This window comes from Agelaius phoeniceus, chromosome Z (genome assembly GCF_051311805.1).
Source record: "Agelaius phoeniceus isolate bAgePho1 chromosome Z, bAgePho1.hap1, whole genome shotgun sequence".
Classification (NCBI taxonomy): Eukaryota; Metazoa; Chordata; class Aves; order Passeriformes; family Icteridae; genus Agelaius; species Agelaius phoeniceus.
The window spans coordinates 86,481,927-86,495,183 of NC_135303.1; the positions used below are offsets into that span (position 1 = coordinate 86,481,927).

Consider the following 13,257-nt stretch of genomic DNA (forward strand, 5'->3'; position numbering starts at 1 on the left):
CCCAAGGCCCCACTCCCCAAGGTTGTCCAAGTCCCTCTGCTTGGCATCCTGTCCCTGCCTGTGTTTTGTGGTTATCAGTTTGGCAGTGGGCCCATTTGAGTCATATTTTATTGACATTGGAGGTGGTTGCCAAGTGAGACCCGAGACTCTGAGGGTCTCTGTCAGCACTAAGACTGGCTGCACCAGAGATAGTTTGCACACAGAGAGAGGGATGACAATGCTCTGCAGAGTCCTTGGTGTACAGGGTACAGTGTACAGCCATCCAATGAAAATACTAATATAGGAGTAATGGAAAGCTTAAAGACTTGGAAGCTGTTTTGGGTACAGTGAACTAGCCTCTTTTTAGAGACACAGCTGTAAAAACAGCCCAGAAAATTGAAAAGTGCTCCTATGCATTGGGATGACATTGAATTCTGCTCCTGTTAGTTCATTCCTCATACAGCTCACAGGGCATCTTGACCGTCAAGACCATGAAAATATTGCACAAACTTTCAGAGCCTGATCTTGCAGCTGAGTCTGGGTCAGCTGGGATGAGCTGTGCCTGCTTGAGGTATGTATTGCTTTGAATATTTTCCCTTTTTATCTCATTTTCCTATGTCACAGGAATGAAAAAGGAGATTTGGAAATTCTCACTGCCAGGTCATGGTTTCCCTCTGCCTTCACTTTATCTCATGTCCTTCAGGGTTGGTTTCTTGGCTTGAGAGCCAAGCAGCTGCTGCTCTATCAAGGCACTGCACTAAGTGATTCCCCAGGCACTGTCTTATCTCCAAGGTCCTGCTTGCACAGGTCCTGATAGGTACTATCTTCTGTCCCCACCTGCTGGGGGCCACGTGTCCTGTCCCCCCCAAACCTCCAGGAAGTGCTTTGCACAGCACAGCAGTGAGGTCTTGGGGCAGATGCACACAGGTAGATAGCAAACTTGTCATGGCCAGCATGAAGTTTCAGTGCTAGGTGCTTCTCTATTCTGGAATCCAGAAATAGCCCACAAGGACACATCTACCCCAGCACTTCTCTTCATGCGAGTCCACCCCTGGTGTAAGGACAAGTGATACTTCCCGAGAATATCTCCTCAATGCCTGACCTTTTTTTTGTGACTCACACTCCTTGAGCCAGAAGTGTACTTATACATAATAGCCTTCAAATTTTTCTCCTAATAATTTGCTTGGTTATTTTTGAAGGCAGATAAATTTTAAGCATTTGCAACATCCTGTACCTAACAGCTGCCCAATCTAATGATCTGTTTGGGTGCAGAATCATTTCCTTGGGGCTTGTTTTGATCCTGCCACCTCATAGCTTTTTTAATGCCCTCATCCTCACAATGGAGAAAATGACAAATGGTCCTTTTCTGTCCAACCACACTCTTGTAACCTTGCAGGCTGTACTATAACCTTTCCTTTAGTGTCTTTTTGTTCCAGAAGATTCCCAGCCTACACAGCTGTTCCTCCCATGGACACAGAGACCTTGTAGTGCTATGATAATTTGAAAATGGTTTCCTTTTTGCCTCCATTCCTTTCGTAAAAAGCTCAGTGAGTCTTAGGTACAACTCTACAGATTGTTTAAAAACAAACCAAAGGAAAATTCCCCAAAATGAGATGCCCACCATCTGCCAGGTGACTTAAAATTGTCCCATGCCCATACTTTCTTCCTTGGAAGTTGCTGCTGTCCTCACACAGACTGCAGGACCTGCTTCCTGTGGGATCTGTCTCTTTGTGTTTCCTCACACACCAGTTAGAGGGGAGGCAAAGGAAACCCCCTAGGACAGCAGAGTCATTCGTTGTCAGCATAAAACAATAACTAGCCTGTTTCAGGACAGAGGCCCATCTCCCAGGGGAATGAAGCCTTTTGCCCATGGCTTGGTAATGCACAGCAGGGCAGGATGAGGTACCATTCAGCTGGGAGGCATACCTGATATCCCTGGGTTTTGGGACTTTTGGATCCACTTCTATTTTAGATAGTACAAAGCCTTCAGCTCTCTATGCAGCTGTCAGCACCTCCAGGAGGCATCTGGTCTCACCCTGTGTTCCCCTGACTCATCTGGGGGTATGTCTCTCCTGCTTTCTAAGCCAGGACAGGTAACTCCTTCTCTTTGAGATCAAACAAGGCTAAAGGACAGCAAAGGTTTGCCAAGATTTCCCAAAGCTGATGCCCAGTTTTTATTTTGGTGGAAGAACCATATGTAGAGCTCAAAGGTGTCTTCTCTGCTGGGGAAGAAGATGAATCTGACCTAAGCAGATGACAGCTTTGGCTCACATAGCAGCCTTGCAAGGGCTTTAAGGACCAGGAAAGAGGGTCTCATCCTAGCCCAAAGACAGAGTGCTTCTCCCTTCCATCCCAAAGTCACACCATGGGATGAGGCCACATGATGGGGACTCATCTCAATGCAAAAGGAGGATTCAACATTCACAGAATAAGTCTTTTGCAAGGTGTTCCTGGAGTGGCAGAGCTTTGAAGCTGATTTCTGATAGCACTATCTTTGGTGGAGGCTTGAGTGGCTAGTAATGTGGTTCAGAGTGCCTCACTATCTTCCTCCCCATGGTGGAAGGAAGACTTGGTCTTTCTCCTCCACTCAGCTGAGCTGCCAAATTCCACTAAACAGCTCTGAAACATCTGCATCTGGAGGTGAGGCAGCCCCTGTGGGCTGAAAATCACAAACTAGGAGGGATGTGGCAGAGACACAGTCAACACTGTTGCTTAATCTCTGTTTTTATGAGAAGCAAAGGCGAAATGGAGAACTATGAGGGAATTCCCTGAATGCTCTTCCTGAATTCCTGAATTTGCATTCCAGCAAAACCCTCCACTGCCTTGACTCTGTTCCCCATCAGGTGAATGAGTATGTAACATACCTGTCTTGAAGAGTCATTGGAATGGGGGGGACTGAACCAAAGAATAAAAAAGGCCAGAGCTGTTAAATTCTGAGTCACGTGTAGTTGAAGATTTTAATTAATCACATTGTCATCATCATCATCATCATCATCATCATCGTCGTTGTCACCCCTGCTGACGTTTGCCCAGCAAAAAGGAAGTTGGGTTTGGAAAGGCAGGGAGGGCACTCACATTGCCCGGTGATTTGGCACTCAGAGGTTTAAGCCACAAATAAATAAAACTCACATTTGCATGTTCCCGGCTCTCTCCACTCCCTCTTGTCTCAGGAGCTGCCCTGAAGACTGATTTTTTTTCTGTTGTGGCTGGGAAACAGAACACTATTTTACTGCAGGGAGATTGCCCAGGGGTGCCTTGGTGGGACAGGCAAGGTATACGAAGTCATCACTGATAAAACATGACTAGACTGCAAGAGAAAAGGAGGCAGAGCTTTTCCTTTCCTTCAGTGTCTCCAACATGATTTTTAGAGACTGCAAGTTGTTTTTTACTACCAGAAAAAAAAAGAAAAGGGTTTCTTCTCCTTGTTGCTATGTGTAAATCCAACCCGGCAACAGACAGGAAATAAGGTAAATTTGCTCTCTTGCCTGTTGCATAAAGCAAACAAAGAGACCAGAGAATAAAAACAAGGTACACAAAACAATCTATGCAAGATGCAAATTGGTAATTTAAGAGGAGGGAAAACTGCTGGTACATTTCAAAGCATATCAATTTCCCATTACTTCTCTTTGTGTAATTCAGATCACCACAGTTTTCAGATAAAGCTGCCAGAGACTGACTTCAAAATCAGTCTCTCCCTCTCTGCCCCTGATATATATGTATGATTTAGTTAAGCTTTGCTTTCTTGTTTTTTCTTCAGACAGGGTGTCTAACACACCATCCCAGCATTTGACCCACCCAGGAGGGCTGTGGCTGTTGTACCATCCTGTGAACCTAAGTGTTGCCCTTGTAAAGCCCTGAAGCTGTGGCTTCTGCTGGTGGAGGGAGGATGCAATGTCTATGTCCCAGTGCAGATGGCTGAGAATTAATGAACCAGGTGAGACTTAAACAATCATCCATCCAAGAAAAGAGTGATGATTGAACCTCGTTTTAATCAGTGCAACATTGTTTTGCCTGGGTGGTCCCTGAGCCCCAGAAGGGACCTGGGTATTCCTCTGACCCGATCCCACAGGCAGAGCTGGGCTCCAGCTCTCCTTGGATCTTACTTTTTCAGCTGCCAGGAATGTGCTGGGTGTCTGCCCGAACCCCAGGGTGAAGTCCTTGAGCTTTTGTTTAAAACTTCAATGTTTTGAAGTTAAAAACTACAAACATCTACTTCGCCCTACCCTTTTGCCCTGATGAAGTCCCCCACATCTTGGCCATTGTGAAGATTGCTCAGTGGCTACATGTTTCTGTGATATGGCCATACCTGGCATGGACAGTCAAACATTATGGGAGTGTGTCATTAGCCTATATGCCAGGTTACTTTTGAGAGTTACAAATGGCTTTGTCATGTGTTAATACTTGAGAATTTAAAACACTTGAAAATACTACAGAAACCAAAGGGAGGAAGTATTTAATCCTACAATGAAATGCAGAAGTGGGCCACAGCCCCCACTACACAGAAGCAGCAAGAAACCATCAGATCTGGGTGAAGCTGCCAGGCAGTGAGAAGTGCCATGTCCAGGTGTTATCACCGGGATGAGGTTTTGGGGTACCTGGTAAAAAAAAACCAAACAGCCACAGCCACGGGGTGGCCAAAGAGGGTTAGGGGATGGATGCAAAAGTCCTGGAGGGGGAAGCTCTGAACAGGATCTGTCTTTGCCTGCAGACACCTGCAGGTGATACCAAGCTACAGGGTCGTGCCAAGGTTTTTGCTGCAAGTTTAGCTCTCCACAGCTGCCAGGGGAGCAGAGCATTTCCACAGCAGTGGTGTTTTTGGGAAGACCCCAGGAGGGGACAAGCTGGTGCGGGGGTTAAGTGGACACAACAAAAGTCGGGGTCAGTGTGACCGCTAAACTTGCTCGGCAGCCGCACCGACCACAGCCCCTTCCTGGCAGCTGCGTGCGATGCCGGCAGCATTCCTGAGGCCGGGGCCGAGGGAGGAGGGATGTGTGTGCACCCAGGTGTGCGTGCGGGGCCGCACTCGTGCGCTGCGAGCCGTGCGCTGGAGGGCGTCACCACTGCGGGCTGAGGGCTGGCGGTGCTCAGGTGCTGCTCCAGGAAAGAAGCACCGAGGATGTGATTCCGCATGCTCCCAGTGGTCCCTCTGCCAGTGTGGCAGAGTGGGATTTTCCCAGGGGTGCATTGATGCCACATTGCCATCTGTCTGTATCTCTTAGGAAAGCTGGAGCTCCAAAAGGTCATGCTGAGGAGATGCTGGTACACAGAGTTTGGGGATGCTTACCCTTGTTGAAAATCCACCTGGGAATGGCTTCATGTGAACCAGGAAGTCCCAGATTTGTAGGGACAGAGTGCAGGGGACATTCTTCCAATGCCCCAGGTGTCTCTGAGCAGCAAGGATGAAGCATAACAAGAAGCAGGAGCTCAGCAGTAGCTCTTTGGGCTAGGCAGGATAGGAGGAGGAGGTGCATGATGCCTGCAAGGGCAGGAACATGGCATGGAATGCAGTAAAATTTTTAAAATTAATATTACTACTATTAGCATTGTAGGATTGGGTGTAATTAATGACTCACTATGGGCTGAAATGCTTTATTAAAGAACCTGTTCTGGGGCAAGCATGAGTGGTCCTGCTCTCCACTGCAGAGCTGGCTGGGCTGCCCTGAGGTCACACATCCAGGAGCTGACCTGAGCCCCCCAGTCCCCTAAACTCCCCCAGTGTCCCCAAAACAGACCCTGAACTCATTCATACAAACCAGTTGGGCATTTCACAGCATCCCAGGAACAGCAGGGGTGCATAGGGGATGCTGAGGGATTTGCACAATGGACACCCCAGCAACTCACCCTGGACCTGCCCCTGAGTGAGCCCCTCCTCCCCTGCTGCTCTCAGGCAATACGAGGATGTGTCCTTGGGGACAGGGATGACCAAACTGGTTTGCCCAGCCTTCCTAAAAATCCTGCACAGGGCTGTAATTACCCTCCCTGTAAAAAAAGAGAGGAGCCTGGCATTGCAGGTATGGCCACAGCACCTGCAGGTGTCTGGCAGTGAATCACTGGGGGAGTGGAGCAGAGCTGAGCATGGCAGTCCGGGCCCTGTCAGGAAGGGGGAGGAACGGGAGTTCCTCCAGGCAAGAAACTGGATTTTTTTGGTAACAGGGAGGATAAAGATAGGAGATAGGATCCAAAGATCCTATCCAAAGATAGAAGCTGATTCTTACTTGGTGGAATTACTGAGGCTGCACTCAGGAATTACTTGCAAAATTGAACAGGAGGTAAATATCCATACTAACCAGAAGTCAATTCTGGTGGCAACTTTGGAATCTTTGGCAGGAGAGTGTGTGCATGGATGCAGATGGATGAAGGGAGTCTGTCTACTCAGCTCAAGGTTCAGGGTTAAGCCTGAGGAATCTGACCAAGGCCACTGAGATGAAGGAAAAATTGATTTGGAGGTTATAATCAGCAAAAATCCTTTCCTGGAATCCTCTGGAGAGGGTTGGGGAAGTTGCTGCTGGTGGCTGGGATCCAGAGAGGCTGTAATGCAGCAGCCAGGCAGCAAATGCCATGAGCAGTAACAGGGACCAGAAGCCTCATGTCACACTTACAGCCATCTGCATCCCTGCCACAAGTTGCTTGTGTGAAGGATGTGCTCCCCAAACACAGTAGCCTAGGTCTCCAGACACTCTCCTTGGAAAGCAGGAACCAAATGCCCACCTGCAGGAGTCCTTGTAGCTGAGTTGACAAAAGGCTGAGACCTTCCAGCAAATTTCCTGCATGGAAAGTCATTAAATATGAGGGAGGGATGAGAGGCTTGATGGGCTCTTGGCAACACTGCTGATGGCCACCCCAGCCAAGCAGCAGGTCAGGTGCCAGCTTTGTTTGGAAACAGAAACAATGCCTTCAGCAGGAGCTTGGCACTTTGATGTCCCAGGCAGAGATGCTGCAGTGTGCGGAAATGAGCTCTGCAGCTGAGCAGAACACATTACTCTGCTTTTCCTGGCAGAGGGATGGGTGAGAACCTGCCCTGCTCTGAGGCAAGTCAGACACAGGAAAGACCTGCAGGGCAGAGAGTATCAGCTGCAAACATCCTCTGAACACAGCTTGTTTCCCACCCCCTGCCTCCAACAGAGCTTAGCTTTTACCCTAAAGCTTCTTGTTTTCCCCCAACAGCCTACATGCATTGGGCTGATCTGGCTTAGGGATCCTCAGCTTACTTCACTGAGTTCTCTGAACTCCCATGTTTACCTTCAGGATGGATATCTGATCTCCTACCCTCTGTCTTAACATGCCTACACATCTGCCCTTGAAGAGATCGTGCTTGTAGTGTTCCCACAGTGCAGGAAAAAAGTGCTACTGAGTGTGGCCAGGGTTCAGGGAGAATTTGGACCTGGCATGGGGATGACAGACTCCAAGGCTGCTATCCCAGAGCAGTCTCTCTGGAGAAGAAGGACTGTCCCACTGGAGAGACAGCAGTCTTGTTTCATGGCAGTGTGCAGAGAAGTGAATTAACTGACTGCAGTTATCCAAAGAGCTGGAAAGAGAATTAAAATTACCTGGTCCAACATCTGTGTCCTCCTATTCAGGGACACACATGGCATGGTCTTTTAAATGCCCTGACAACCCAAATCTGATTGTACCTGGTGTCCAGAGCTGCTTCTGTAAAGGCCTATATATCTAATTCATATAATTAGGTATACAAGGGGATATAAAGGGGATATTTCTCCCACTCCAGTGTTCTGCACGTAGGATGCCACTGGCTCCTGATGTCATTCCCAGTCCCTGCGGAAGGTGGCCAGGAGGATGATGGCTCCCGGTGCCCGCTCCTCCAGGCCAGAAAGGTTTTCCTGGCTCCTGGTGTCCGCTCCTGCCGGCCAGGCCAGGCCGGCTCAGGCTCTTGGCAGGCCACATCCAGGATATCCACCCCGATAAAGCATCGAGTACCACAACCGGGATCTGCGGCGCGCAGAAGGCCCTGCGCTCGCCCGCCCGAAGGCGGAAGTCCGTCACACTGCCCCGAGAGCCGCAGTTTTGGGGTAAAAGGCAGCAATTTTGGCAAACCCGCGACCCCGGCGGCCCCCGCAGGCTGCCAGCGGCGCCGCCATTGCTGCGGAAGCAGAGCGGTGCTGCGGCCACGCCCCCCATGGGCGGGCACGGGCGGCGGGACCAATGGGAAGCCCCGCTCAGTCGTGCGCGGCCAATAGGAAGCGGCGCTCGGCGGCCGGCGGGGCGCGCGGCGCCGCACGTGGTGACGGGGGTGCACGTGGGCGGCGGCCATGGCGGTGAGAGGCGGCGGGTCCGGGACGGGGGGTGTCGGGCCTGGCCTGGCCTGGCCTGGTCTGGGCCGAGCCGAGCCATGCCATGCCATGCTGAGCCATGCTGTGCTGTGTTCTACCCACAGGGCTCTCCGGAGGCGGCGGAGGAGGCGGAGCAGGGCCCGGAGCCCCCCGCCGGGGGCACGGGGCGGCGGGGGAAGAGGGCTGCCCCGGCAGCCGCAGCCCCGCAGCCGGCCAAGCTGAGCCGCGCCGAGCTCTACAGGCCGCCGACCAGCGAGGAGCTGAACCAGCTGAAGGAGACGGAGGATCTGTTCCACTCCAGCCTGCTCCGCCTGCAGGTCAGCCGGGGGGACCGCGCACTGCCCCATGGGGGAAGCCCGGCGCCGGAGATGACCTGGGGCTGTGTTAGGGGAAGATCAGCTGGTAACTGGATCATAGAATCATAAAGCAGTTTGGGTTGAAAAGGCCTTTAAAGATCATCTAGTTTCAACCTCCCCAGGGTCACTTTTCACAGGACCACTGGGTTGCTCAGAGCCCCATACAGGCTGGCCTTGAACACTTTGAGAAATGCAGCATCCACAGCTTCTCTGAGCAACTTGTGCAAACACACTCACAGGGAAGAATTTCGTCCCATTTTTTAATCTAAACCTGCTCTCTTTCAGTTCAAAGCCGTTGCCCCTTTTCCTATCACTATATGCTCTCTTAAAAAGTCCCTCTCTAGCCTTTTTGTAGCCCTTTTAAGTACTGTAAGGCCACAGTAAGTCTCCTCAGAGACTTCTTTTCTCCAGGCTGAACAATCCCAGTGCTTTCAGCCCTTCTTCATAGGAGAGGTGCTCCATTGCTCTTACCATCTTGGTGCCTCCTCTGGGCTCACCCCAGCGGGTCCCTGTCCCTCCTGTGCTGGGAGCCCAGAGCTGGATGCAGTGCTCCAGGTGGGTCTCAGCAGAGCAGAGCAGAGCAGAGGGGCAGAATCCCCTCCCTGCCCTGCTGCCCACGGGGCTCTGGATGCAGCCCAGGACACGTTTGGCTCTCTGGGCTGTGAGTGCCATGGCTGGGCCATGTGCAGCCTCTCACCCCCAGCACCCCCAAGCCCTTCTGGGCAGGGCTGCTCTGGGTCTGCTCATCCCCCAAGCTGGATTCAACATCTTGCACATGGTGTCTAGTTGAAACTCATGGGCTCAGGTCCCTCTGTATGGTATCCCATCCTTCAGGTGGTTCTGACATTGGTGATTTTTGTGAGGAACAGCTTGGATCTCCTAGCTACTTGCTGCTGTCAGTGGCAGGATCTCTGGGGCCTGGTTTGTGGTGGAAACCTGTGTGGTTGTTTCCTGCAGCTGATTCTCTGTCATATAAACAGCCTTCCTGAGAGCTGTGCTTGTGTGAATTACATCAGGGTTTTTTTGCCTGGACCTTGGGTGGGCTGGAGATGATTGTAATCCAGCACTCAAAAAATGGCAGGAATTGATCAAACTGCCAGCTCCAGGCAGAGTTTAAGGAGAGTTCTGTGTGTCCCCCAGCCTTAAGGAGAGGTCTGTGTGTCCTCCAGCTCACCAGCTGTCCTCTGTAGCAGGCTTATGGTTGGTGCTGGACGATAAGGTAAAAGCAGCATTTCCAGCCTTTGATGGTCCCCTTTCCCCCTACAGATTGAAGAGCTTTTGAAGGAGGTGACATTGAAGGAGAAAAAGAAGAAGAAGATCGATGCCTTCCTCCATGAAATTAACAGCCTTTTGAGTGCCATCCCAGAGACCCCAGAAACTGAAGTATGTTCCAGGGTTATGGAAGAGGTGCCAAGACCCCTGTCCTGGATGGAGCAGAAGCAGGCTCTGCTGTTGCTCTGCAAGCAGAGCCGCTCATAAACTGTCTCCCTTAGGGGCTGAAAAAATAATAATTTGCTTTTTCTTCGAGGAAAAAGGGGGGACACTGTCTTTAGGCTCTGTGTGGGGAGTGGGATCTTGGTCCCTGCTGCTGTTGATGCTCAGAGTGTTTTGTGTGTCATGTCTGTTCCCAGCTCACTGACCAGGCCTGGCTCTCCGAGGGTGTGAAGGTCCCGTTCCTGCAGGTGCCATTCAGTGTCAAGGGAAGGTTCCGCTTCGTGCCCCCAGCCGAGCTGAAGGTGGTGGGCAGTTACCTGCTGGGCACCTGTGTCAGGCCAGAGATCAACGTGGACATTGCAGTGACCATGCCACGGGTGAGTCTGGCCATGGCACCTCCTAAATGGCTTGGGGCCTGCCAGAACCCTGTCCTCTCCTGTCCTCCATGACTCCTGCCCTGCCCACTCCATTCCTCAGTGAGGTGGCAGCATCTGAATATGCAGGGTGACTTCTACAAGGAGCTGGGGAGTGTGGGCTGGCCTCTTGCTCTATCAGAGCAGCTGTTTGATCTAAGTTCCTCATGAGGATCTTTCTCTCTGCCTGGATGGAATGTTGCCAGGGAGATGCATGCTGTTTGTTTTTATACCCAATTGCACTTCTACTGCAGCTCCCAAGACTGTGTTAAAGGGAGGGAGATGTTTGGAGCCTAGTAACCTCCCCTTGCTGCCCAGACTATTGTAAGAAAAGCTTGAGACCAAGCACACCCTGTTTGGCTGCATGACTGCTCTTGTCTCCTGCAGTCCTGGAGCTCAGTGAGCCAGTATCAAGCTCCTGACCAGCTTGGAGCTCCTTGGAGCTGAGATAGGGCTGCCTGTGGGGCCAGGGGGAGCTGTGGGTACAGGGGTGCCTTGGGCTGAACTGAACTTGGCAGGCAGGTGAGGTGGCATTGTCCTGTCCCTCTTTTCCCAGGAAATCTTTCAGGACAAAGATAACCTGAATCAACGTTACCACCGGAAGAGAGCCCTGTACCTGTCCCACATTGCCCAGCATTTGTCCAAGGAGAAGCTCTTTGGCAGTGTGAAATTTGCCTACATGAACAGCAACCATCTGAAGCCCATCCTGCTCCTGAGGCCCCAAGGTGGCACTTGAGCCTTGCTCTTGTGTGGGGTGTGACTGGGTACTGGTGTTGGGTGGAGGGTGCTGGTGGAGGTATGATACCATTTGGTGCCCCTTTTGGGGGGGATCAGTCTGGAGGCTGCCATCACAATTGGTGATAAATTTTGGGTGCTTCTCAACTGTTTTCTCTCTTCACCCAGAGTCTAGTCCTCAGGGTCTCTCCCCTTCCCAATCCTCCCCTGTGCTTGGCTGGGCTCTCCAGCCTTGGCCTCACTGGCTGGCATGTCCTGCCAGTGTAAGTAAAAAAGTAAACCCTACAAAACACACCTACATCCACCATTGCCCTTCCTTCCTACTCTCCCCAGCCCTGTTCCCCACTGTCCTCCTGCCTTCCCCAGGAACCTGTGTGCAGCCTCTCTTCCCTGATGAGATGACATGAGATGCACGGGCTGCTAAGTGCTGCTTGTTCCCACAGCCCTCATGAGATAGTGCGTTGGGGTCTGGGGTAGATGTGGGATGGCAAGGCCAGGGCAGGTGAAGCTGCCAGGCTGAGCAGTGGGGAGGAGACTGGGGCTGGGACATGAGCTGTATGACCTCAAGGTCATCACTGGCTCAGGGACGTGGTCACTCTCTGCTCTGACATGATTTCCACTGCTGTGGAACTTTTGCTGGGAAGGAGATTTTGCCTTTGCCCAGGCTGGGGATGCTCCGTGTTTTCCCAGTTTAATCTCTGACACCTCTTCCTCCTGTATATCTCCCCTCGGGTGCTTACAGGCAAGGATGAGAAGATTGTCACTGTCCGACTCCATGCTTGTCCTGACTCGGATCTCTTCAAACCTAGCCGCTTCTACCCCAGCAAGAACAACGTCCGGACTGCCTGGTTCATGGAGCAGAGCACCCCCAAAGAAGGTACAGCCTGGGGCTGGGGGAACATCAGGCTGTTTGTTTCAGGCAGAGTCTGCCCCCAGTGCCTGTGGGTGGGTTCACTGCAGCCATTCTCTGTGGGCAGGTGGTTGGTTGGTGTTTGAGTCCAGCATGCTGTCATCTCTCCACACAGGAACCACTGAGCCCCCAACTCCACACTACAACAACTCCATCCTCTGTGACACAGTGATGCTCTCCCACCTGCATTTCTTGTCTAATGCAGCCACGGACTTCCCAGGCATGAAAGATGGCCTGGCCCTCCTCAAAGTTTGGCTGAACCAGCGGCAGCTCAGTAAGGTATGTCCTGTGCCAAGGTGGGTCCTGCTCACCTAGCTAACCTGCCTTTGGCCTGCTCTCCTTCCTGTGGCAGAAGGATGGTGCTTTGGTCTGGTGCTTTGGTCTGGTGGATGGGGGGGTGGCTTGTGGCTTTGCTTTGAGCTGTGTTAGGTTTTCATGGAGGCCCTGTCCTAACTTGTGTGCTGCCATGGGGTTGTGGTGCTTCTGTTTTCACAGGGCTTGGGGTGCTTCAGTGGCTTCTTGGTCTCCATGCTTGTTGCCTACCTGCTGATGAAACGCAAGATTGTCAAAATGATGAGTGGCTACCAAGTGTTGAGGAGCACTCTGCAATTCCTGGGTGAGTTTCCAGGGGCCTCTCTGGACAAGGAAAGGTTGCTGTCTCTGCACAAAGCCTCAGCACAGTGGGGGAAGAGGCAGAGAGGCCTTTGTGGCTTTTCTTTTGTGCTGAGCCCCTGTGGGTGGGATGGACAGGAGGGGATGAGTCAACAGAGCTGGGCTGGGTGGTGCAGCTTGCAGTGGGTGATTCCCATCATAGGGTGGAGGCCAGCATTGTATTGTAGCCCTGTTGACATTCTTCGACCTTGGTGGTATTGGCACGTAACCATGCCACTGTCACCAGGGTGAGAGATGTGGATACTGGTGTGACTTGTTCCTTCCTGTCTGTCCACAGCCACCACTGACCTGAGTGTGACAGGGATCAGTCTAGCCAAGGATGCTGATCCCTCCCTGGTAAGCAGCTCTCTGAGGGGTCTTTTGCCTGAGTCTGTCTGTTTTGCCACTGCTCCTAGGGCTGGGATGTGCCTGTTGCAGGGATGGCAGATGGCAACAGTTCTGGGGTGCACTGTAGCACTAAGGACTGTGTT

The 13,257-nt window shown here is 51.8% G+C and overlaps 1 protein-coding gene across 2 annotated transcripts in view; it reads left to right on the forward strand.

Annotated features, from left to right (window-relative positions):
* Nucleotides 1-363: 363 nt before the first annotated feature.
* NOL6 (nucleolar protein 6) overlaps nucleotides 364-13,257 on the forward strand; it is a 34,514-nt gene continuing 21,620 nt past the window's right edge. The window contains exons 1-10 of one of the 2 annotated variants that reach the window (XM_054651764.2): nucleotides 364-550; nucleotides 3,737-3,913; nucleotides 8,372-8,584; nucleotides 9,890-10,006; nucleotides 10,255-10,434; nucleotides 11,027-11,195; nucleotides 11,948-12,082; nucleotides 12,231-12,394; nucleotides 12,611-12,731; nucleotides 13,065-13,123. In XM_054651764.2, the coding sequence (XP_054507739.2) occupies nucleotides 3,905-3,913; nucleotides 8,372-8,584; nucleotides 9,890-10,006; nucleotides 10,255-10,434; nucleotides 11,027-11,195; nucleotides 11,948-12,082; nucleotides 12,231-12,394; nucleotides 12,611-12,731; nucleotides 13,065-13,123 (1,167 nt within the window). In that variant the 5' untranslated portion in view covers nucleotides 364-550; nucleotides 3,737-3,904. Of the gene's footprint in view, nucleotides 551-3,736; nucleotides 3,914-8,150; nucleotides 8,253-8,371; nucleotides 8,585-9,889; nucleotides 10,007-10,254; nucleotides 10,435-11,026; nucleotides 11,196-11,947; nucleotides 12,083-12,230; nucleotides 12,395-12,610; nucleotides 12,732-13,064; nucleotides 13,124-13,257 lie in introns of those variants that run through there. The other variant, XM_077171387.1, reaches the window with a different exon arrangement.